Raw genomic sequence first — 27234 nt, forward strand, 5'->3', positions numbered from 1 at the left:
AAGTTAATAGTAAGTTTTCTACGATTTACTTACAATGATAATTAACATTACCAATCCTAACACTGTAGTTTATATATTTGTAAGGCCGGCTATAACCCTAAACCCCTTTAGAAGGTTGCTCTGACTGCGCTAGAGACGACAGATTTTTAGCTTCATGAAGCACATCAAATCATAATAGAGGATGAGAACCAATTTTGACCTGGGAAATTGTTTGCGTATAGCGATAACCAAAGTGAAGATCGATATTAATGTTTTTTGGCTCAAAGAAATCGAGTCAAACGCCTCACTAAAATAAAATAGTGTCAGTTGTGTTTCACTTTCTTCGAAAAACAAAAATACCTATATTTTAATTCTTCCACATTACACCAAACGATCACACCCTGTAAAAAAAATGTGTAACCTTACTCCATGAATACGGTGGCAGCATTTTGCACTTTCTGTAACCTAGTTCCGGTGACTAGCTGCCTCCATAGCAATGGAGTAACTTGGGGTCACAGTACCTTTTGAAATTTTTTTAAAATTTACGTAAATTTTGCTTTTCTTTGAAACCATAAGATGCACACTCATTTCGCTATCAATAACTTATTTTCAAAATCTTAAAATATTACCCACATTTTTTAAAGTGTCAAAAAATTTAGGAAAATTTCAATTTTTTAAAATTCTCAAGCTTTTTTTCTGCACTTATTTAAAAAAGGTTTTTTGCTAGTGAATCACAATAATGATCTCTAAAAATCTGCGCATTCATTTGCTTACACATGCATTAGAATATTTTCTGTGATTAATTATGTAAAAAAATCGTTTTTTTTTTTTTTAATTTTGTTTTTAAAGGTATAACATGTTCTAAACATTTGAGTAATTTAAAAAATGCTTATCCAATGCAGTTTTGTTAAATATATTATCCTAACAGCAAAAAGTATTACTTTAAAGCTGTATTTTTAATAGAAAAAAATCCTTTAGGGATTCTAATAATATAAAAACAAAACAAAACAAAACAAAAAAAAATATCACCGAGAAAAAGCAATTTAAAGTATTTCTTTTGCATAAGAACACGTAGCGAGTATGATTTAAAACTACTCATAACTTTTTAAATATTTGAACTAAAGCGATGAAACTTTTTCCCTGTGTTTGGAATAATTTGCTGTTTTGAAATAAGCAATACAATTTTTTTTTTTTTTTTTATCGTTTGATCATTTTTGAGGTACTGTAACTCCTTAACTGATAAAACTGGTGTAACGTATGAGCGTTACACCAGTTTTATCAGTTAAGTTACTCCACTGCTATGGAGGCAGCTGAGCTGCCACCGCTTTTACTGCACTGTAAAAAAAGGTAACACATTTTTTTTTTTTTTTACAGAGCAGTCTCCTCCGCTGGAAAGGGGCGATATAGTAGAAGCTGTAGCAAGCCTGCTTTTGCGTTAAAAAAAAATAATAATAAAAATACGATCCGACGGGAAATATCATTTCTGAAATTTGATACAACAGCTTAATAGGTTGGCCACCTATGCTCTAAATGTTTTATTAATTATGAAAACCGTTTTTAAAAATATGAAATGCCAAAATATGAATACATTTTTATGCATACTACCGAAAAAATAATTCACCCGCAGTCTTTCTGGCGTCTAAAATTATCAAGGCAACGTCAGCGAAGTAGTTTGCGTTTCCTCTTTAATTATACCAACTAGCCTATAATAAACTTAAAATGGGAGTTCACCTAACGCTCCAGAATTGAAATATGCGTTCAGATTCCCCACGGCTTTTGGGTGGAGAAAAGTGGAAGAAACATGCTAAGAAAGTAACATAAACTGTAGAAACTGTTTTAAGTGGAAGAGTTGGGTGGTCGCCCTCCTTTTTAAATTCCTTTTTTTTTCTTTTCATGCACATTGGAACGTTTCCGAAGTTACGTACTGCTAGAGAAATGTAACGGATAAGTCAAGGTTGGTTTTGAGCAGAGATGCAGGGAGAGGCCGAAAAAACTGTTGTCCAGATGTTTTTTCATCCCATATATCACTTATTTTTCTTTGTTCACGTTCGACGAGCACGACCGGTAGCGACCGGTGGTTAATCATATGACAGCAATGACGTCAGCGGTCACTAACTGGTTGTTCACGAACCAATGCTTCATCGAACGCTTTCGGTTGATCACCGGTTACTTGCGTAGACATGGCGCAGACGAGTAACACGCTGGTGAAAATTACTTATAATTGGTCAAAAATGTCACGTGGTTCCCTCAACCAATCAACCAGCTTAAGTTGCGGTTGACCGGTAGATCGACCGGTAAGGCTCATAGAACGACATCGGAAGCAACCAGTTAACCGGTAGCTCTCAAGAACGCTGCGGTTAGCAACCGGTTACTAGCCGGAGAGATTTGTCGAACGCAAACTTTGAATCATTTCCCATTGAAAAAAGGGTGCCTTGGAACCCCAAAACCCATCTGAAATATTTCAGAAATTTGCTTTTTTCAATAGTTGATTTTGCTGTTTTCGCTGATTTTAGCTGTGAGAAAACTCAAATTTACAGCACGATTGTCACACGGGGTGGCAATTAGGGGCATCAACCGCTCCTTACACACAAAAAAATTCATGTTGCATGCTAAGATGAAGTTCATACAATTTTCAGAAGCAACTCATTTTGAAAATGTAGTGTAAAGAAAGTAAAGTTAGCTAATATGCATTTAAAGAAAATATGAATTATGCATGCATTTTGTAATGAACGTACTACGTATTAAAAATTAGATGTTCCCCCCTTCATCATCACATTTCGGACCTTTCATAAGATTTTTAGTAATTTTCTCGTTTTCAAAAATGACCGTTTACGAACATCATTAGGCGTAATTGTACAATGTACACTGGTAATTCTCACTCCATCTCTTACATTTATTCGTGAATTTCATATTGGTTTTAAAGGTTCATACCGAGTTGAATTTCACATGTGTTAGAAAAGGAACACGGAATACCCACTCGTATATCATGTCCACAAAGTGTTAAATATAATTATAATTACGAGTATATTGGGACCAATTTCTAGAATTTAAGTTTATCAAATAATCGAAAAAACTTTATTTGAAAACCTACAGATCTTATTTGGCGAGTTAATATAATTTCTTGAACATTACTTGCTCCAAAAACTGTCGAAAATTCTTAGCCATGTCTACTAAATTGGAAATTCTTTATACATTAAGCAAAAAATTCCTAGAGTCTAGGACGTTTTTAAAATACTCTATATTCTACATTAAGTCTATTTAATTTTTTTTGTGTGTCCAAAGGTCAAATGAGAACCCGAAACTTGAGCAGAGTAACATGGTTTCTTCTACGGCAGATGAAACCATGGAATATGGAATTGGAAATTATTAGGAGGTCCAGAAGAAGTGGACTCAGTAGCATCAACTTCTTACAAATTTTAAAAATTGTTGGAAAATTTAGGGAAATTCGTTGTATAATGGAATAGGTCTGTATAGGTTTCCAGAGATCGCTGTTGATGTAAGAGAAGAAGGAACAGTTGTTGTATTCGCAGGGGTGTGCACAGAAGGGGGAGAAGGGACACTTGTTGACTCGGGCCCGAGCCTGACGGGGGCCCAATATTTTCTAAACTAGGTGTAAAATGTAAGGGTAAACAATATGGAGAGGGCGGGCGGAAAAGTCATTTGTGACGGGCCCAAAATTTCTGTGCACGCCCCTGTGTGTTCATGAAACGCACCAGCAAGTTTTGGAAGTGGCCGAAAGTTGAGGATCCTTCGTTTTACAAATGTTGTTTTATTAATAAAATTATTCAACCTTCAAAACTAATGAAAAGAAGACTTCTTCGTCGGCAATTTGAAAACAATAACTACGATTACACACGCATTTTTTAGAAATTCCTTAAAACAAATATGTGTGGGTCAAACTTCATATAAAATGTGTGAATAATTTCTAATAAGAAGATTTTCGTGAAGGACAAGTTTTTAGGTTATGAAAACCACCTTGGGCTAAAGTAATTCAAACGCAAGGGTAACATTGACCCAAATAATAAACAATTAAAAAGGGCAATAACATTTTGAAAAAAAAAACTATTCAAAATTAAATTAAGAGTATTATAGATACGTAAAAATGGTTGCCATAGCTTAGGGAAAGGAATAGTAACAAACTATTGGGAAAAGTTGAAATGAGTTGCAAAATGTGGGTCAAAGTAGCCTGTTTTCACCGTACCTCATAAATATTTTTCTTTTTTAATTTATGACTATTTTGGGACTTCATGGTCGATGGGGTTAGTATAAATTATAAACGTGATTAGTGTCATGCAATGAAACATTAAAATAGTTTGACCTAAAAATTAAAAAAAAAAAAATTAAGTAGAAATCATGAAGTCACACATTAACATTTTTCGAATATAATCTTCGAATCCAGGCAACTACCCGGACTGGTACCGTATGGTAACTCTGCTTGTAGTGCAATTTATGTCTTCCATAGAGAAAGTCAATGAACATCTGTTAAGTATTACACAATAATGTGCTATATTATTAGACCTACAACAATAATTGTTGAAAATTTGACTCATAGAAGAGGCATCTTCTCTTTAAATTCCAGTGAGGTACTATGAGGGATTGCGCAAATAACATCACAGTCTAGTTCTAAGAATTGGCTGCCCATTTCAACGTCGACAGTGACTTATACAGCTGTCAAGAGAGTTCAGCGCAAATAGCACGTTGAGTATTTCTGACCCCAGAAAGTGATTAAAGCTATAAATAGCCTGCAAAACAGAACATGAGCTAATATTGCAACAAGAAGGCGTGACCAATAGATCGTTTGCTTTTTTTCAACATAATAAAATGATTCAAATCGATTAAAAGATGGCAGTTTATACGTCATGATTTCAAATAAATATTAAATGATCGCATACCATATTTATACAGTATATAAATATGGCTATACTATACCATACTATATAATACTATAATAATTTTTATAGCAATATTAATGTAATCATAAGGTATTTTCAACAATGGATCTAATACCGTGGTATACATCAGTATAGATATTGCTAGTTTTTCATTTATTTTTTTTTAAGGCAAGAAAATACTTGATATTTTTGAAAGCGGGAATTTGATTTTGAAGGAGTGAAATGTACGAAAACAGTATAGATCACAATAGGGATCAATTCTTTAAAAAAAAAGCGAAATTTAGTTAGAAGATTGCAGGAAAAAAAAGGTGTGTACTATTTAGATTTCTTAATCATTTAGAATGTTTAAAATTTGGAATTAAAAAATGAATAAATAAAAACATTAGATGCAATATTTTTTCCAATTCCAATTGCCCTCCTTGTTCCCTCTTCCATTTTTAATTTTCAATGCTTGAAATACGTTTGTAGGGTCGTTAAAAATACCTTTGTACATTACTCTAAAAGAAACGCTTATAAATAAAAGGAAAACATCTCAATAAAACTTGAATGATAATGTAGCGTATATACAGAACATTTTTTAACGATTATAGTCGAACCTTGTTAATTCGAACACGCTTAAAACGAATTACTGCTAAGACGAACAACGTTTTCGATCCCCGTCCTGTTATTACATTTGTTGTTCTTTGTTTTCAGGGAAGAAGAATTAATTTAGAAGGTCATTTCGAGTTCGTTTCAACTTGGTTCGATTGTGTCAAGGACTACCACTACAAAAACTCTTGAATTTTGTGTCGATTAGTTGTATCGCGCTCTCTTTCCGGATGTTTGGGAAATACAGTTTCTGGATCCATTGCTTCCTGCCCGTCTCCCCGATGTGGGCCTCTTTATGGGGAGGTCATATCTGAGTAGGGAACGAGCCTAAGTTTTTTCTCGCACTGTAATTGGCTGTATAAGTGCCCAATAGTATTTCCTTAAGATTGCGGTTGTGGATCGAAGTTACGTGTGTGTTGTGATTGGACAAGCATTGTCGTTTCGTCATTTCTCAGAAGAACAAATTCGGTAGATTGGGGAAAGACGCCGTATTGTACCCCTGGCATTGTACAAGATACCGTAAAACGTGGTTGACCCTCAAGTATGCACAAAAGCAGTTTGCTGGTCAGTTGGTACGAAAGCGTGTGCACATTGAGTACACAAATAGTTTTTGCTGATTAATAACTGTTTTTAGTGGTGCTTTTAAGTGATTTTGTCATCCTGAGTGCTCTGGTAAGTACCTGAAGCAGTGGCGCACACAGGAATTTTTCAAGGGGAGGGTCCAAAAGGTCGAAAGTCTCATTCTCATATTATACCCCAATACGTCGTCAATTTCAAACATATTGACTTGATTTTATCGATTCCCGAGAACGAAAAACAGTAAAAAATAAACTATTGAATAAAAAAATTAGCAATATTTAATGAAATATACTTAAATAAAAAACCAAAAAGCAAAATAATTTGCGGTTTCATTTTTCTCATAATTAAAAAATGGATTCAAATTCAGAAAATCTCATTTTAATCTGTAATTACAAAACAAAAAACATGATTATTACAGTGTATTCATTTATAATCCTGCTTCTAATAGGAAAAATGCACATCTCTTTTAAAAATCTTTTAAAATGAGGATTTTGTTTTTTCACTTATTTAGAATTGAAATCATTGTTACCTTTGTTTGAAATTAATCTACGTACTAAATACATAGAATCGTAACCAATCGAGAAAAAAAAAAAACTATGGGAGGGGTCCGGACCCCCTGGACCCCTCCCTTGTGTGCGCCACTGACCTGAAGATATTCTACATTTTTATCAAATTAGGCAATATTAAGGGAAGTGCGAGAAAAATCATAAGCTAAAAATTTTCTTGCTTTTAAATACAAATTTTAGGTTTAGATAAACAGTTTTTAATTTACATCTTAGATGAACTTTTGGATAACACGTAGACTGTCTCAAAATATAATTATGTATAGCAAAGAAGTCAAGCTGAGGTTAAAATAAATATTTATTAGTAGATTCAAAATTACATTCAATACGTCTTGGTTTCTAATATGTGTATTTTTTCCCCCTTGAACTGTGGCTGCATAAACATCGGCATTTTGATTTGAACCTAAAATCGATAAAAAGACTTAATATTTCAATAAGAACTTATATTCAATTAACAACTACCTTCACAGTTTTGTAACTATTTTTCAATCAATCTCATAAAAATTGGACTTGTGGAGGGATTAAAGTAATCCGCGTGTCCTAACCTTTTCACCTGTATGAACTAATTTGCACAACGTCAAAGTTCCGGAGGGAGCCCAATGACCAAGCATAAATATTTATACAAACTAATTTTAAGAGTCATTATTTATATAAAATAATAATGGATACAAAATAATCTCGCTGTTTAAGAAGCAGTTTGAAGGTAATAGTATGATGATGATGATAAATTATATATATGAATACGTAAATAAAAATAAAATAAAAGGAATCAATAATAACAAAACAATACGCCCAATAACAATAATCCTAATAATAACAATAATCCAAATAATAATAATAATAATAATAATCATCCCAATAATAATAACCAAATTAATAACAAACATAATAATAACCATAATACAAAATAACAATAATAATAATTTTACTAACAACAACAATAATAATAATGCAAATTGGGAATTTTTCCTGACCTCTTCCCATGCAATTACAACCCCTATAAGAGGACAGGCCGATTTATCCGACATTTTGGTTCCAAGACAATTTCGGATCTAACCCTGTTTCCAGTATTTATAAACACGTTATAACATTTGCTGGTTGCTATGTCGTAAAACAATTGATGTTCAGTTGAGTAAAATGTCACTTAAGGTCAATCTAGAAAGATAACTTAATTCACAAGTTCAACAAAAAGATTTCGGGAAATGTTTACTGTTATGAACGTCATTTCCTCACCTAATTTGCTTTCTAACTTGTATTAATTAAATATTTTTTATTTACAAAAATTTAAATAAATAAATAATCAAAAATCAATCAGGCAACTCAGCTAAAGCTTGGACACCAGTTTTTGCAACGAGGCTTTTTTAGAAAAACTAATTTTGTGTCCCTGCAATTTTGGAACCAAAATGGCGGATGAGTCAGCTCCTTTTATATGGTGGCCTTATATGCAATACTCCAATACAGATGTATTTTGCTTTCCTGTTGGACTTCTAGTCAACTGTATAAGTTCAACAAGCAAGCAGCACTCTGAAAAGATTCATCCGAAATAGTATGTGAAGCTGAAGAAAGTTCAGTTTCCAGCGAACCTATTAGCTTGTAGTGATATAAGCTGTCATTAATAATGATACTAACTTAACGATAATAATGCTGAAAAATATTGAAACAGTAATAAGTAATATTAAAGCAATTAATGGGGTTCTTTTTAGCTTAGAAGTTTAGAGATTCTAAGAAAAAAGAAAGAAAAACAGTTCGGTCAGCCGTTGTTTGAAAACGATTTTAAATTAAAATTTAAAGCTTTTGAGATATACCTAGTTTTTAATATTTTTTCAAACTTTAAAGTGATTTATGTTTCTTGAATTAATGGGACTAAGGAATTAAAAGTGCGACTTTCTGCTGAAATACAGGAAAACTTTTTTTACAGATAAACTTTGAAAAATAAAGAAAATTTTATACATATTAACTTCGATTTAAAAAAAAAGAAAGAAAGAACTATACATGATTGACCTAAATTCATATAAATTTTGTTGTTCAAACGTATGGAAACATCTATAAAAGAAAAAATCAAGACTACATCTAAAATAGCAAAAAGCCTTAAGGATTTGAAAACATGTTATTTTATGTCAATTTTACAGCGTTTTACCATACTACTTTTACATTTAAAAAATCTTTTTACTCAAACTTTTGTCACTAAATTTATTCATGCTAAACCTCCCGAATTTTATGTATAGATCTCCATAATTTTCATCTTTACCACGTTGTTGAACTTAATTAAAGTTACCTATGGTTTTAGCTTTACTTTGGAGATAATTGGTTAACTAGCAGAACCCTTAAAATATTAAGTGGAGCCCTAGGTTTCTGTGGAGAGGAATCCTGGTAGGGAAACTTGGATTGAAAACACTATGCCTTTTCTCTACGAGGAAAAATAACCGACGGATGCAAATCTAATAAATTTGCATTCAAAATTCCCACCAGTTTACGAAGTTTAAAGATGCCAGTTGCTGTGTTTCCCATCACCTCTAAAATGCCAGCACAGACCTTCTCGCACTTTTTTCTACGCGTAAGAATTTGCAAGAAAACTGAAGTACTTTTATATTAACGTATAAATATTAATATTGCAAACATTAAGCAATTGTATGTTATTAAGTATTAAAAATTACACTTCATTAAATCTCTATTGCCATTTTCATTAAAAAATATTTTAATAGATACATTTTACGTCACTTTATTTTTCCATCGTATTTTGAATTTATACAGTTATTAAGTCTTTAAAGAATTACTAAGTCTTTAAAGATTTATTGTTTTATTTTAGTTTCCGAAACTCAAATCTCCTATTTTACTTCATGGAGTAAATATTCTACTTTAAGTCATAATCTTAATTTCTACTCCTTATCAACTCAAACTAGTAGTACAATTTTTTTTAAAAAGTGTTGTTATTGTTGAGAGCATCTTTAAAGACGTTTCACGAAGCTACAATTAAAACGACTGTATGTTATACTGCTATGTGAAACGAGGGGGAAATCTTACAAGAAAATAGGCAAAGAATGATCATAAACTATGTACATATTTTACTTCTGCCAGCTTTCTCTTTACGAGGATGATTATTTTTAAAAATATATTAATTACAAAGACCATACAGATAAAGTCCGGTTTTATATTTCTCAAGAGACTGGGTTTAAAAAACAAACTACGGGAAATGCATAAAAAAATCAAATAGCAAAAAAACTGGAAGTAATGGAGATTATTCTTTATAAAGATACGATATCTATATTTAAAGAACATTATTATGCATACCTTTTTAATATAATATTATATTCTTATACGAAAAACTTCACCTGATAAAAGAAATGTAAAACGCGGGAAATGCGTAGACTCAATGGACATAAAATCGGAATTTCACTGCAATTAGAAACTGTGTAAGACATACTTTATTAAATTTAAACACGTCATTTATCAAATCTAAAAAATACACGTATTGGAATACAGAGAAAAAAGATTCTGAACAAAAGCCCTAAAGAACTTTTACATTGTTAGCTCGCGTTTGGGAATGTTGAGATTCCTTTATTTTTTCATGCTTCTTTAAAAAAAGCATTGTCAATAACGAGTATATACGGCATCAGAGATTTAAAAATCGAATATTTATACAATACGTTTTAACTAAGAACCCTCTATTGCAAACATAGACAGGCTATCAATGTAAAAGAAAGTAACATTCCGCTTACAAGACAGACTCATTTTTCCAAAACAAATTTTGTATCGAAACTAATCCACTATGTTTTAGATAGTTTTACAACTACACGTTTTCAAGAAGAATGATTTACAGCATGTTGACTTTTTACTTGTCTTTTAGTGGTATCGATATAATAAACAGGTTTTTATTTGAACAGCTTGCTCGCGTTACCTGCAAACAGATTACAAAAGTAATAACCGATACATGATACTTTCGATAAAAACAAAGTGAAGCTCTTGCAACTATTTGTTTAATACTAAACAAAGTGAAACAAGTACAGTTTCTTTGTTACTGTTTTGTCCCCTTTTTTTAAGAAGTGTATATGAAACTGTTTTGATTCTTGTAGCATTTTCCCTCTTAAACATTGTTTCAAGCGCTTCATCTATAAGAGTACGTTATTAAGAATGCAATTTTGTGCAATTAAACGCTGTTATTTCTTATTGTACTTATTCAGCTCTCTGTAATGAATTTTGAAGGCTCAATTTTCAAAATCCATAAGCTGACATATCGGCGTTGTGTTTGTTAACAAGAAGCTCTAATATTTTTTTTAATGAATGGTTTTGAATGCGAAGATGCATTGTCCATTAAAGTTTAAAGGATGCCTCTTTTCTTTAGCAAACTATTAATCTAAAGTCACAAACCAATCTGATATAACTCTGGTTCACTGGTTGTTATACAGACTTTTTAATTTTAATATCAGGCAACTGGTAACTTCCAGACTTTTAAAGCAATGGCATCTGACTGCTTTTCGGCTGACAGCAGAATTAAATTTTGTGCAATCCATGCTGGTTCTAAACAAAATTGTTGCTTGTCTCCGAAAAATTTCTCAATAGAGTAGCTTACTGGAGTTTTATCCTGAGAGGCAGAGGCGGATACAGAAATAATTTTTGGAAGAGGGGCCAAGAAATTGGAAAGCTCCCCACCCCCTTTTTAATTTTTCATAGTGAAGTTTTCATACCTTTATTTCCAAATTTGTTTTTCTTTCTTTTATTTTCAGTATCCCTTAAGGCCAATTAATATACTTTTAAACACGCACTTTTCTACTTTTTGAATGTGGGAGTGAAATATCTTTAACATTTCAAGCCAATTAAATATTTAATAATGTCTAAACTCTATGTAATTTCACCGAGATGCGGAGAATTACGCGGTTTTAATTAGGAACATTTTCATAATGATTATGACACGAGAATAAGATTATTAAATAAACCCATACCTCATTTGAGTTTTTTAAATTAATGTATATTTTAAGTATAAAATATTATGTAAATAATAAAATTGTACCTTTGTTGCGCGTCAAAGTAAGTTTCTCAATTGAAAAAGTCTTACCATGGATTTAACCTCTTCAACGCTTCCAAAAGTCGCGGGGCAATGAAATCATTTGTACTGTAGTCTTCAGATATTCCTTCGTGTAGAAATTGTGACACAAGCAACTTGGACTTTTTAACTTAGAAAAATTTAATTATAGCACAATAAACTACAATGTTAGTTGCAAATAAAAACTTGTTAATTAATAAACACAACATAATGAAGATATCTGTAACGAACTCGCGCGAAATGTGAAGAACTGTTACATACTGCGATAAGAACTGCCACGAGGTGCGCGAGTCCGGCTAATTTATCGAAACTAAACTACTCAGTTCAGTTCAGTTCTTGGGCGTTTTCCACAAATATGTAGATTTTATTGAAGAATTCAGAAGCTACTTCTTTGCAAATTTCAAAGCAGTTGCTGATTTGTTTTTAAAAACTTAAACACTACATGCCGTTTCAATTAATATTATGGTTTGGTCATGCGATTTACTTCATTTTGCATCTTTTATAAGCTGAAAAAATAAATCTATTATTTCGCAAATAGCTTCCTGGATTGAAATGACTTTTAAAGGCACATTTTCACACATTTTTTTTTAAATGTTAATTACTGATTCCATCAAAGAAGAATAAATAGACAAATGGCGGTATTACGTTCCTTTGAGTTCGAAACTAGTAAACTAAATTGCTGCTCTGGTCTCTGACTCTTTTTCCTCTTTGGTCTTTGACTCCAGCATTAATTCTTAAGTAAACAAAAATGTTTTTATTCAAATAAGATTTGTGTTTTTTGTGCTCTTTTAACTAACTGTAAACATTTCTCCATGTTATATAATAATAAATACTTAAATTAATTTTCCCTTTTGGGTGGCGCCCGGGCTCCCTTGCTCCCCCCCCCCCCCAAATCCGCTACTGCTGGGAGGTCTATAAAACAAGTAAGTTTCAACTTTAACTTATGAAGGTAACAAATTTTCCAATGTTGAGATACTCTATCCTCGAAATTTAATTTTTTGTTCCTGAAATAATTTGTCTGCAAAAAAAGTACGTATCAAAATGAATGACTGCTAAAATATCGTCCGGGTCTGTATTTGAGATTGTCCGTACGAGAGAGGGTTTTAATACATTAGGCTTCTGCCGGGGAATATAAAACTGTCCACATAAGAGGGGTGTCCACATTTAAGGGGTGTACAAGCTACTTTTGACACCCTCATTTCTCAAAAACTATTAAATCTACGTGCTTGAAATTTTGTATGTCTAGTAGAGCTGCATAGTAGACCTATAAGCCTGAGCATTAGGAAGGGTTTTACTGTGTTTACATTTTCAGAAAAAACAAATATGGATTGTCCTCATCTGAATCGTTGCACGATGCTGTACTCCGGGAGTTTAAAAGAACGATACTGGTGGCTGATGGGAAGCAAGAGACCAAATGGGTTTCAAAGACTTTTTTTTACGGTCATTCTCTTGTTATTCCTTGTTATTTCTTTGTTCATTAGTTTTAGATGTCAAAAAAATTCAAAATCCACTATGTTTTTACTAATCTTTTGGCAAAGCACAGTTTTCTTCAAATAGGTTAAAACGCAATAAAAATAGTATTAAATCACACACAAACCTTCACTTCAAAACAATTATTTGGCACGTGGCACCTTATAATACTAATATCATAGGGAAATTGTTCAAACACACACACACGCATTATACAAGGGTAAATATTAAGTGTAAAGCAATGTCTCGCTTATTAACCGTACAAAACAGCTGCACAAGTGCGAGAGGCCAATAAACGAAATTTAACTTCATTTTCGATTAAATTTTAACACTTTAGCTGCCCACGGTCATTTATGAGGAAGTGGCCACGCGCAATGAGCTTTGAATTGAAGGACAACCGGTTTTTTGTTTAAATTGTTTCAACCAAATACATTAAAGGTTTTGATAAGTAATGTTTAAGTACAACATTAATGATACGATCCTGAACTTTTTATAACAGTGTAATTTTTTTAAGTGTCATATCGGATTTTCTGCTACAAGTCATTGATGAAACCCGCTGCCTGAACGAAACTTTTAGTATCAATCATCCATGACTGATGCGGTCTGTTTCTGATAACATTCAAGTTTTCGCGATCAAGGATTGCAGTTTTGAAATAGTATATATATATTTTTTTAACTTTTCCTTTTCGTATTTTTATGTTTTAAAACAAAGTTATTAAAACATAATGTTAATTGGGCATGAATTTCAGAATATCTTTTCAGATTTTTCAAGTGAAACTTTTTATACGTGAGGGCTTAGAAATTTGGATCCGCGACCATTTTGTGTGATGGAAATTGTTACTAAAGACAATGAAAAGTAACAATAATTATAAAGTTAAAATACTTTCGCTTTTTAATTGTTTCCAAAAATAATGAAAAATAGTAGTAGCTATATAAAGTTAGTTTTGTTAATAAATAATAATAATGTTTCTTTTTTGAATTTTTATGTTATGATTACTTCATGTTTTAAATCGTAATAACTGAGCATAGATTTGAGAACATTGTTTTAGATTTTTGAAGTGAAACTTTTTGTATGCGAGGGCTTAGAAATTTGAATCCGCGATCTTTTTTTGTGACGGAAATAGTTGGTAAAAACAATGAAAAGTAATGGTAATTATAAAGTTCAAATACTTCAGTTTTTTAATTGTTTCCAAAAATAATGAAAAATAGTAGTAGCTATAAAGTTAGTTTTGTTAATAAACCTAGGAAATTAATTTCAAGGCTGAAGCACATATTTGTACATTTTGGGCGTTTTCAGCTTTTCAAATAGTACGGGTCTTCGAAGATTTCTTTGATTCAAGCATGATCATTGCTCAAGTTCAGCCTTAAAATTAGTTCGTTAACTTTTATTAACAAAATTAACTTTATAATTACTATAAATTTTCATTATTTTTAACTACAATAAAAAGCGGATTTCGTGTATCAATTTTCTCATTGTTCATAATCTATTTTCTTCCTTAAAATATACAGTTTTGTTGTGAATGTGCTTAAGTCAAGCGCAGAAAGAACAAGCATGGCGCAAAAGAAAATATGCTGGTGAAGTGACGGTTCAGAATGTAAAAAAAAAATAATAATAATAATTTGAATTATGTCATTTTTGAATTCAAATTATATTTTTCGCAATCACGAGTGTGTGTGTGTGTATGTAGGCGTGTGTGTTTGTGTCGAGGCATGAGTGTGTGGGTGTATGTGTATAGGTATGTATGTATGTATGCGTGTGTGTGTGTGTGTCTGTATGCATGCATGCATGCATGAGTGTATGTATGCGTTGGTGTTTCTGTCTGTGTGCAGGCATGAGTGTGTGTGTTTTTGTGTCTGTGTGCAGGCATAAGTGTGTGTGTGCGCAAGTGTGTGTATGTATGCGTGTGTATGTAGGATAAGGACGTAACCTGGCGATGGCTTTCACTAGAGGAGCAGCATCGTGAGGCCGGTCGACGGTGGTGCTGCAGAATGAGGCGGTGGGAAAATAAAATCATAGGAACATCAAAACAGTCAAATGAGAACAATAAGCAATCGTGATTGCTCAAAAAAACAAGAACAAGATAAAAGTTTTCTATCGCGTGTATTTACGAGACTTTTTTTTTTAGTCAGACTAAATATTTTACGAAAAGAATACCAACAAACGAACAAATTAAAAACTAAAACGCCATAGAAAAAGAAAACATCAAAAAATAAGTTTTCTCTGAAGTAAAAAATGTGCACACTTGTAATATTTAAAAAAACATGCAAGTACTGGGTGTGCGGGAAATCCTTGATGCTTTTTTAAAATTGGTATAAAAGCAACAAACTATCTTATTATGCGGTTTGCGCCATAATACTTCATAAGTTCAAGAATTTTTTATGACACTGTAAAAAATGGAAAAATAAGAAAAAAAAATGTATCTATAAGTATAATCGTTGTATCGACACAGTCAAAATTTGTTTTTCTTACTGTAAGGATACAGCCGTCAATGTAAACTACTTATAACTACGCCTTTTCACCCCCCCCCCCTTTTTCCCCATTTTTTACGATATCATAAAAAATTCTTGAACCCGTGAGGTATTATGGCACAAACTGTGCATTGATACGACAATTTGTAGCCTTTCAATGAATTTGTAAAATGTGTCAAAGACTTTTCGGACATCCTGTATCTATATATATATATAAATGGATGTTGGTAAATGTGTGGCTGTGTGGGTTCCCTAAGATCTCAGAAACTACCCGGCAGATCTGTCTGAAATGTTTCACAGTTTGTTCTTTTTGGTACTGGGAAGGTTTATAGATCAGTTCGAAAAAAATCCGATTGATAGTTCCTTTTTTATTCTAATTTAAGTCCCAATTTTTGCATAAACGCCTCAATAGGGGTGAAAAATATTTGCACGTGTTAACATTACGTGTCCATCGAAAGAGCTGATTTTTCTGCTGAAGATGGCATCTGTTAGAAAGTTCTAAGTTGCATAAAAAACGAGTTATAAGCTTTTTAGTTCCATGTTCGAAGGCTTTCATCAATTCAATTCATTATTTAGTGTATCGTCTCAATTTCCAGTCGATATTTAGAACTGTTGTATTGTTGAATATTTTTGCGTTTCGTCTGAGTGTTCGAGGCTTTTCTCAAGTCAAATCTTAAAGAAACGTTTTCCCACAAGATTGGCCAATGGGCTTGGCTGATTATTTTCCATTTAAATGGAAATTTAATATAATTAATGTTTTTTTATTATTTGTGCTGATTGGCAGTTGATGCATTTGGCAGTTTTTCAACTGTCGCTGTTTTTGAAGTCAAAGACTTCGTAATAATGTATCTCTGCTTTCACCATGCAAACAAAATATCGTCATTAAACGAATCTTAAAACTTTTTTTAATATGTAAAAAAATCCATCTACTGGATTAGGCAAATTCATAAACAGAACAAAACGTCCATTAATTTTTCTTTTTGCGCAATTTCAAACACTCGCCAAATTTTAATACTTATTTTGGAAACATTTCGGATGAAACTTTAGAGCCATTTTATGGTTACCAAAAGTATCTCAGCATATGGCGACAACATCTCTTTATCGAAAATTAGTAACATACCGTTTTACAAAGCAGGGAGGGGGAGCATTATCCAAGGTATCCCAAAACGATTCCCGCAAATTCGGTAACATTTTAAATCGCACCAAGAACCCCCAATAATTAAAATATCCCAAAATAACTAAAGCAAGTATAAGGGGATTACAGGCGGCTACATTTTTTTTAAACAGCTCGTACGTCAATAGACGTACTCCGTGTAAAAAAAAATAAGTATTAACTGATAAATCTTTTTAAATATGTGAAGTTTAATTTCATGTTTCGGAAATTCTTCAAATTTGTGTATACTTAAATCTCGTGCTTTCGTTTCTAAATGAATACTATTTTGCTCTGTATATTTATTGCTATTTTATTTTAATAAGTAAGGAAAAAGCTCAATTTTTAATTGCGTCAAAAAGGTGTGTTTTAAATTCTTTCACTTAAAACAGAGAACAAGTGCAAGAAACGATTGTTTCTCGTGATTATTACTGACCCAGGCAACGCCGGGTACTTTTGCTAGTAATGTATAAAATCAGTAATAAATAGTATAAAACAACTCTTTTTTTTTTTTTTGACTGTTTGTGAACTTCAACAAAACTTCAGTGAAGAATTGTTACTAGAAAAACTGCAAAATAACTTTTAAAAAACTCAATAAGATGTCGTTTGCAATAAAAAAAATAATGAAATTACTAATCAAGCCTCAGTTACTCGTACTACTTACTCTTTTAAAACAACAATAAATAACCTTTAAACAACGAAGATAAAAATTTGCTTCAGAAGACAAAAATATTTCATCTGGTTTTATAACAAAGTTCCGAAGAATGGAAACATAGTCATCTTGCTAAAAGATTGCTAAAGCAAACTTGACCTTGTGTTTCTGAAAACTTCATCATACTTCGTCGACTTTAAAACTGACTGATTGAATTTTATAAACTGCACCAAGATCCCTTCCACAGAAAAAGCACCTGACTCCACAGACATCGGGCGTAGCAGGGGTACCCAGCCAAGAGCGATGGCACCACCCAAATATTACAAAGCCCTCCAATAACGCGAAGCCCCAAAAAACGAAAAAATAGCCATAACACCATTCTCCGTAAAATTTCAAGGGTCTGCACCATGACCCCCCTAGTATAGCAGTAAACATTTGATAGTTAACATTGAAAAGTGTACTGTTTTTCTTTAAAGCTTCTAAGGTCTAAGGTAAGTTTTTTTTTAAAACATGTCTTGTTTGATTAATTTATAATGTTATCTCCTTATGTAGATCCTGATTTTAATTAACTTCTTTCATCAAACTTAGTTAGGTATTTACTTACTGTTGTTGAATTTCATTTCCTGTTAATCATGTGAATTGCTACTTCCAATTTATGTAATTACGTTTGCAATTGCTATTTTTGAGTTTCTTTCGATTCAAAAAATTTATCATGTTATCTTAAAAATATCTTAATAATTTTACATGTATTCTTACAATTTAAATGTTCGAAAATTTTATATCTTAATATTAGTGGTAGCTATTTCCTCAATTTTCACTAACTTACATTTGTAGGTACTTGTTCTCGGTCTCCCTGTGAGTAGGGCTTTTCTGTGGCTATTAATTATATTTTAGTACAGTCATTAGGTACAGCAAGTAGAGATTGCGTGGGTGGAGAGATTGCGTACAAGGGGGTTCGGGGGGCGGGGGAGTGGATAGTGTTGAGTAGGTAGAAACTTCATCTAGTTCTACAAGAGCAACATTCTAACGTGCAGATGAAAGTGGGGGGGGGGGGGGGGGTGGTTGCTCAGAACGTTCGCGATAATATATCGCTTACTTTGGGTTGTTTAACAAAGCTCAGTGAATTTTCATACCCTTTCTCTAAATTTTATAGAATGGCAATAAAGTAAAATACTTTTGCTTTTTATAGATACTTTTGATTTAAACGGTTTCTCATGAAGACACTTTCAGGGACAAACATTGTTAGCAGCCGTAATTCTTTCCAGCAGCGACCTTGACCACGCAATCTCTCCGACCAAAAATAGGAGTTTTCACGCTTCTGTTACTTAGGAGAGATGGTGCACAGTTCTCATCCGTTTACATGGTAAGAGAGATTACGCAGCTTATATATATATATATATATATATATATATATATATATATATATATATATATATATATATATATATATATATATATATATATATATATATATATTGGTTACTTTGTATTGAAAAACGAAAATGAGCAAATTTAAGTTGAACGTGTTTCAAAGTAACTTAATGTAATTTGTAAAATTTCTGGCATTCCTTGTTTTGCTTCTTTAATTTTTTTTCTTAAATTATAATTTCTGCGTCATTTTTAAAAAATTGTTTATTTTCTAATTCATTAATGATTAAGTTAAAATATTTACTCGCAACTATAATACTGGTTATATACAAAAACCTCGCAATAATGTAATTTCAAGTGTCATTATCGTTGTTAACAATTTAATTGTACGCAGTTAGTATTAAGAGCTATCTCTCCTATACCCATGTGAGCATTTTTTCCCGACCCTATAAGGACAGACTGCACAAAAACACCCTCTTGGCTTTGTTAAAACTTTTGCATTATATTAAAGCGTAACACCGAAATAGCGATGAAAATGCAAAACCAACAAATGATGTTACAATTACACAAGAAAATACACTAAACACAAAGCAAATAGATTTAACACCAAGGCCACGGCAAGGGAAAATTAATAATCTTGATTGCTAAGTAATAAAAATATAATGCATTAATTAACTAATATATACTGCTGCATCTGAAAAAGCTGTCCCCTTTCTCCCCTATCCGCAATTGCTCTGTACCTACATCTGTAACAATTGAAACCCAGTAAGTACTTTGGAAATATTCAATCGCGAAATTCTTTTCTTGAAATTCAACAAGTCAACAATTAGTTGTGAACTAAAAAAACAATAAAAGTAAACATTCCTTTTCATCGTTTCCTCCTCCCCCTATTATTATTATTTATTTATTTTGAAGAATTTTCTATTTGGTGAACCATTAAGAAAATTCTTTCCTCCTGACGGGACCTCCTGATTGCACTCTCTTTACAGGATTCTATGATGCAATTTAATTTTTCTGGAGGTAAAAAAACAAACAAAATATTTTTACAAAAGTATGAATAGATTCGGGGCTGAAAAAAGAAAAGCAATCACTATTATTATTAAAGGATTTAAATATTACTAACCGATTAGCTTGATTGATGTACTCTTGCTAATTTGTTGCACCTCGAATGCATGAGTTGAGGGATTGTTCCTAAACTCTTCTCGAGGTTTCCTCTCAAGAGTCGGATGTTCCTCTGTTTGCTCTTCCTTTAATAATTTATTTGATTTTGCCATCACCTCTTTCCTGTCGTCGATGAGGCTGCATTTGGGGCAGCGGCATGACTTCTTTATACAATCTCTTTTGTGACCTTTTACTCTAACAAGAATACCGTGATTCCGACATCTAGCACATTTGGGTTTCCGTTCGGAGTCATTCTCAGTTGTTTGTCTATCAGATGCAAGAGAAGCCCCATCCATTTCTGATGACCCTTCAACCGCACTGTTTGAATTTCCTTCCACCAATTCTTCAAAGGTCGTCCGTTGTCCATCTTCCTGTACGGAATTTACCTCTTCAATTGATTCCACGTCTATTGGTTCATCTACATCTGGGGAAGATGAAGTAACATCCACGTTAGGTGTCCTTTTAGGGCCCCACTCTTTGTGGATTTGCTGCAAACCACGAGATCGTTCCGGCAGTGAATCCATTTCTGAAGAGTCTTCAGCCATATTGTCCGCATTTTCTTCTGGCAATTCTTTAATGATTGCATGTCGTCTTTCCTCTTGTACAGAGTTGATTGTGTCGATTGTCTCTACATCTATAGGCTTATCTGCATCTGGTGAAGAGGGAGTCGCATACACCTTTGGGTTCAATTTAGGACGCCAGTCCTGGTGCATTTGCCGCTGTACATAATGTTGTTGTTCTTTCCATGGATCAAGAACGGTATAGTATGTTGATCTGTGAAAGCGATGAGAATACATCTTGTTTCGCATCTAATATGATTGTTTTCTGTGCCAATTGCACTATTTATCACTCATGTGACTGAAGCAGCAGAGAATAGAGTTCAACAGTTCATGTGATCAAAAATGTTCAAACCCAAAAATTCAAATACTCATATGACTGAGGAATATTTAACACCTTGCACAGAAGTTTAAAACTCAAATCACTGGTGGAAGTTCAGTTGCCTGAACGGAAAACAGTTGTTTGAACAACTCATGTGACCGAAGGACATTCAACACCTATGACCGAAGTTTACAACTCAAGTTCACTTGAACGGTCAGTCATTTGAACAGAAAATCAACAACTCATGTGACTGAAGGACATTTAACATATTTCACAGAAGTCTACAACTCAAGTCGCTGAGAAAAGTTCAGTCACTTGAACGGAAAATCTACAACGCACATGACTGATGAACGTTTAGCAAATTTGACAAAAATTAGAAAGTCAAGTCACAGATGGTAGCTCAGTCACATATGTGACAAATTGGTCCCCGACAGTTCAAACACTCATGTGACTTACGAATATCTAGCACCAATACCGGAAGAGCATCTGCCGGTTAAGATTTCTCATCACTATCAATCAGTTCGGATTCTTATTTATCGATTCAATTTTCAAGTTTACGTCCCTGTCTAACACTCAAAATGATGTTGGTATTTGAAATTAATGCGTTTTTATCCATGAATGTATTATACATTGTGTATTCGCAATGAGAATATTATTGTATAAAATAAAACACTCAAGAAAGAGAATGCAAAATGAAAGGGGCAGAAAAATCGATTGAGCACTTTCCACTGAAACCCTTCCGACTCTAGCCTCGCGGCTCGGGGTAAGTAATGGAGCGAAGAGATGGTAACCTGAACTGAAAAGAGGACCTTGGCGCCTTTTTGGCGATTTTCCTGTTTCGTCATCGAAATTGGATGAAACGAGCGTAAGGAAATGAAACTAATTAGCAAAGAAAAAGTTAGTTTATGAATTAGTGAAAAGAGCTTGCTCTGCTCAGAAAATGAAATATTTTAAACCTATTCATAGAAGCAGGGTAAGACAGAGAGAGGCTTTTTTTTTTTTTTTTTTTTGTTCTTATCGTCGGACTATGCTTGGATGTAACTTTTTTATGTAACTATCGCAATTTCTTAACAAATTCAAAAAAACAACAACATATATATATATATATATATATATATTCAGTTATTAGTTTCTAACAAAATATTTCCATCCATTATCATACATTAACAGCATACTGATGGCATATAACTTTTTGGAATATTTATATTTATTGTCAAATAAGCAATAAATAGAAATATTGTTCCATTCCACTTGGCACATTCTGGTCGGCATTTTATGAAAATTATTCAACTATAATGATTATATGGACTAATAATTTCCCGAGTAGAAGCCTCGTGATTCCAACGGAATACAAAACGCTATTAGTTATACGCTAATGATAAAATGGAAAATAAGAAAGATATCGTAATGTAGAGTGTTAAAAAATGTTTCTAGTTTAAAAATTGATGCTACGAACATGCTTGAAACTTGTAATGGTTAAAAAAAAAAAAAAAAAAAAAAAAAAAAACACTGGCGAAACACATTATCGAAGACCATTGAGGTACAAGTTTCAATGAAATGAAATTCATTTTAAAGACTCAAATAGTGATTAAAAATTCTCTTTTTGCGTCGAATGTTTTTCCCGAGAATTTTGTCGAATGACAGCTTTAATAAAATATTTTGCAGCAAAATAACCTAATTTTTAGAGAGTCAATGCATGCAAATCTTCAGGCTGTGTTGAGGGTAAAACACGGCGAAATTGAACACATCGTAAATGCAAAATATATTATTCTCAACTGCAATACCGTGATGTTAAATAGTTGAAGAGTTCAAAATTTTATAAAACAGAAAAAATTTAAAAGAAATTACATTATTTGATTGACTTAAAAAACGTTCGTAACAAATAGCCGATCATTTTTCGAGGGATTCAATGGAAACAAACTTACAGTCCGATCTGTCGGAAAAACGTTCATGTGCCGAAATTTAACAAATAATTAATGAATTCGCACATTGCAAAGGAGAAAAGAGCATTAAGCGATCAATACTACAAGTAATCGCGTAAAAGCAAAAAAAATAAATAAATATAAATAAATAAATCACCCCAATGTCATCAAAGATAGAACAAGATAACAATGCAAAGATACGAGAAATGGAAATTATATTGATTAAATTCTGTTTGAAAACTTAATAAACGTAAATTTTAGCTTTGCTGTATGTTTGTTAAAGGAAATATTATTAGGTAGTTCCCGAATCATTAACTTCAAAGTGATCATTTAAATTTCCTTAGCTGCATCAAATGCGCACAAATATTACAATCAAGGAGCGAATGTTCAAAGTTATATTAATTTTGACGTTTCTCAAAATTAAAAAAATAAATAAAATGAATTAATAAATTAATTAATAAATAAATACAGTAGTACACAAAGAAAATATTCTGCCAAAATTTGTAATTTACCTCACAAGAATAAGCATGTTAGTAAAATTAGTGGTCATTACAAAAAAGAAAGAGATAAAGAAAAAAAGGGAAAGAAAGAGCAGAAAAAAGAAAGAAAAGAAAAAGAAAGGATTTTTTTACTACTTTCCACACCACGTGCACACGCACATACATATGTATAGATAGATAACTAAATGGCACAAACACACGCACAAATTGAGTGAATCATTAGTAAAATGTCTTTACCCAGCTACGAAAATGTTACAATGCGCGAATCTTACATTATTTACATCATTTATCAAGTTAATTAAAAAAATTAAAATGTGGAATTTTTGTTTCTACTTACGAATTTTTCTGCCAACAGAATCTCGTTTTTGAGGACTAGCACTCGCTTTAGAGATATCAGTTACAACATACATTTTATCCTGAAAGTTCTCAAGCGTTTCTCCATTAGCAATCCGTTTCGCAATCTCTCTTTCAGTAGGTTCGACTATTGCTATACCAGCATCCATTTTCCTTTTAATTTCCTCATATTTCTTCCTCAGTTGATCTTGTGCTCTTCTCAGTGACACCTGTTTTGCCATCAAAACTTGCCGCTCGTGAACGAGTATGCACTTCTCGCAGAAGCAGTCTTTTTTGGAACAGAATTGCTTATGCCCTTTTATCTGGACGCGTATACCGTGATTCAAACATCTAGCACATTTGGGGAACCTCATTTGTGTTTTCGTGTCCTCCTGTTCTTCGTCGTTTTCAAAAGCAATATTCTTTTGCTTTGCTTTGGTTTTCCGTTCGCGTTTTACACGAGGACCCGCACGTGGCGATTCTTTTTTAGATCTCAGCGAGGTAGAGTTTTGCACCATCAAGTGCTGCCTTCCAGAACTTGAAGACACAGCCGCACCACTGTTCGAATCATCGACCAGCACCGAAGGCCCAGCAACCGGAGAACTTTGTGTCCAACTCTCTGGTTTGGCGTACGGATCGACAGAATTCGGATCAGGATCACTGCCGTGGGACACCGAAGCTGCATTTTCCTGGTTTGAGAAGTTACTGAACGTATCGGTCGAGTTATGGGCTCTTTTGAAATATTGTGTGCTTGCGACATTTTCTGTTCTGTGTGACGGAAATTCCACTACTTTGGCGGAATTCATGTCGAAAATACGAGAGTCACATTTGGCAGTAATTCGCGTTCGATTGTCATCTTGACCCTGCTGATTCGCATACGTACTACGCTCACCTGAGTATTGACTATTACTACATGGCACCACACTCTGCATCCTATTGTCCAGCTTCACCGCACTGCTTGAATCCTCCGCGAAGAGCGAGGCGTTTTCGACCGAATTTTGTCTTTGAGGAGGTTCATGGGATTTGAATTGAGGAGTCCACTCCGACTTCCGAAGCAACAGTTCCTGCTGTTGCCAGCGCTGCTCGTGGATCGTAAGCTTCATCCTCCAGGTTTGTATTTAGTGCGACAAGCTGACCGACGGATTTTTAGTTCCGCCACCGAAGCTCATACCTCACATTTTAGGAGACACAATCGCCAATAGATGGCGCCGCTACAGCTTCCTTGTCATCGTATGCTATGCCCACAGTTCCCCCCGATTAACTAAATAAAGAGGCGGAAAGGGGGTCAGAAGTATTTAAGAGAAAGAGAGAAAATGACATCATCATCCGATCTTGAAAAGAAAGAGAGGCAGCCGAGGCGAGGAAAATAGCAAGGAGTTAGTGACAGGTTTCTAGAGCCGGGGAAGGAGCAACTGGCTATCCTCTCCGCGGCGCGGGGAGAGAATGGAACTCATCGCAAATCGGCGATCTGCTGCCGGCGCTGCCGCATCGATAGCAATTGGCGCTATGAGCGTCCGCAGAAAACTTTTCGTCGGAAGCAAAAGTTTGGAACTAAGAGGCTCGGGATGTCGATTGCTCCTCATCCGCTTGCGGGAAGGGTGAGGAGAGGCCCAGGCAAACTTCCTGAAAACATTTTTTTATGCTCGAGAATTTTTCGGCTCTAATTTTGAAGAGTTTTGGGAGTGCTATGATGCCGCGGGCAGTATCTGCAGAAATAAGTTTTCGAGATGTTCAGAAAAAACGCGTTTTGGATTCAATACTACCAATAGAGAATTAGACATTTTTTTCGGTCTTTTTTTTCAACAAAAATGAAATAAGCAAGCTTGTACAATAGAGCTAACGTACAATAGATGACAAAAAAAAAAAAAAAAAAAAGAGAGAAAAAAGAAAAATTTGCAGTTACTGCCCTTTTCCTGCCCAAGTCAGTATGTTCGTCAAAATATCGGTTAACGATATAACTTAAGGGGAAAACCTTTCTAGAAATTTTCCATGCACAAGCAACAGAGGCTCCAAATGCATAGGCATTTAATTGTCGATTAATTATCAGTATTTCAAACAGGGGCCGCAGAGAACCTTGGCGGGTCTCCTGTCAGTTATGTCACTGGACCTCTCCCACCACCCGAAAAAAGAAAAAGAAAAGAAAAGTGAGTAAAGAAGAAAATAAAGGAATAAAAAGAGAATAAAAGGGAAAAAAAGAAACGCAAAGAGAACTGCTCTTGCAGAGAGAACTTAAACTGCTTACCAGAAAAACAATTAACTGTATTTTAAGTGCCATAAGAGTAAAGATCAAAGGAGTAAATTTCACTTAATCTTTACGTTTTCTCTTATTCGGAGTCCCCCCCCCCCCCCTTCGTTCTTTTTTTTTCTTCCTTTTTCTTGATTTCTTGTTTTGCGTCCAGTGTCGTCGCCCCCCCCCCCCCCCCAAGGGCCGGGCTCCTACTTTCCGACTAGGCTGACATGGCCTTTCGTCGGGCCTGATTTCAAAATGTTTCTTAACATGTATAGAAGTTTTGCTGATTCGATGTCATCACAGAGTGTCACTATATTTTCGGTTTTCTCTACTCATACATTACATGAACTACATGTTTAAGATTAAGTGAAGACCACGATGGAAAAAAGTGGAACGAAAAATACATCCCTGCCACACTTCAAATTTGGCACCAATAAGAAAAGAAAGTACAAAAGACATGAAATGACGCGCAAAGGTGTCAAAATCCTGCCTCCTCTTCACTGCGAGGGAGCAATGCAAGGTCAAATAAAATGAGCCAAATAGGTGTCTGAACACAGCACTCGCTTTTTGAAACAATTGCAAATCCCAAAAGTTATTTTGAAATCCAAAAAAAAAAAAAAAAAAAACGATTATTTTTTAAATTATTATTTCATTTATTTATTTATTTATTTATTTATTTATTTTTGTAAAAGTCTGAGATAGCAAAAAATATCCAATCATTTTTAATCTGATTTTTTAAAAATAAAACCTTTAAAAGAAGCTATTATACTGAGTACACTCATTTAAAATGTTTCACAATAAAAGTTTCCATGAAACTGCGGGAATTTAGTTTTAGAATAAAACAAATAAATATTGACATAATTTGTCGCGTGGATTTCAGCATCTAAGTTACATTAATTTTCATGGTTACTTACACTATGCATAATATACAACTATTCAAACACTTAAATTTCTTTTCTGAAAATTCCAAAAAAAAAAAAGAAATTTGAATAGAAATCACACTAGTGTGTTTTTAAAGTGTACTACTATATACTGTAATGTAATTACGATAGTATTGCATCAATAAAGAAGCACTTATTATTCTTTAACTATGAAGCATGGGAGTGACGAAATGCGTATATGCATGTTGATGAGCGGAAAGTTCTGATTCTAAAACAAATGTCTCTCTCAACGCAATATCAATTTTAAGCTCATATGAAGCATTCGGAGCCAAAGTGTATCAAGTCCATTGAACGCCTTATTTAAGAGCGTAACATTTTGTTGCCAAAATCTACATCGTTCAGAGGTTAAATGAATGAAGTCGAAATGGGTTTAATCCACTTTACCTCTGAATGCCTCATTTGTGAAGATGTTAAGAAATCAATGGATAGTGGAACCACTGTTTCTAGGTTTTTGAAGGGACTGTATGTAAAAAGTGTATAAATGAATAAACTTATAATATCAGTGGCTTACCTAGCATGG

At 33.5% G+C, this 27234-nt stretch overlaps 1 protein-coding gene across 1 annotated transcript; it reads right to left on the minus strand.

Annotated features, from left to right (window-relative positions):
• Positions 1 to 21816: 21816 nt before the first annotated feature.
• On the minus strand, positions 21817 to 26393 carry LOC129225983 (uncharacterized). The gene has a single exon (XM_054860555.1). The coding sequence runs from the start codon at positions 24644 to 24646 to the stop codon at positions 23540 to 23542; it is 1107 nt and encodes a 368-aa protein (XP_054716530.1). The 5' UTR covers positions 24647 to 26393; the 3' UTR covers positions 21817 to 23539.
• Between the last annotated feature and the right edge of the window lie 841 nt (positions 26394 to 27234).

Source organism: Uloborus diversus, chromosome 7 (assembly GCF_026930045.1).
Source record: "Uloborus diversus isolate 005 chromosome 7, Udiv.v.3.1, whole genome shotgun sequence".
In the NCBI taxonomy this organism is placed as follows: domain Eukaryota; kingdom Metazoa; phylum Arthropoda; class Arachnida; order Araneae; family Uloboridae; genus Uloborus; species Uloborus diversus.

Bases quoted from the DNA above. Each gene is read 5' to 3' on its own strand.
- LOC129225983 (XM_054860555.1), bottom strand. From the start codon at position 24,646: ATGAAGCTTACGATCCACGAGCAGCGCTGGCAACAGCAGGAACTGTTG.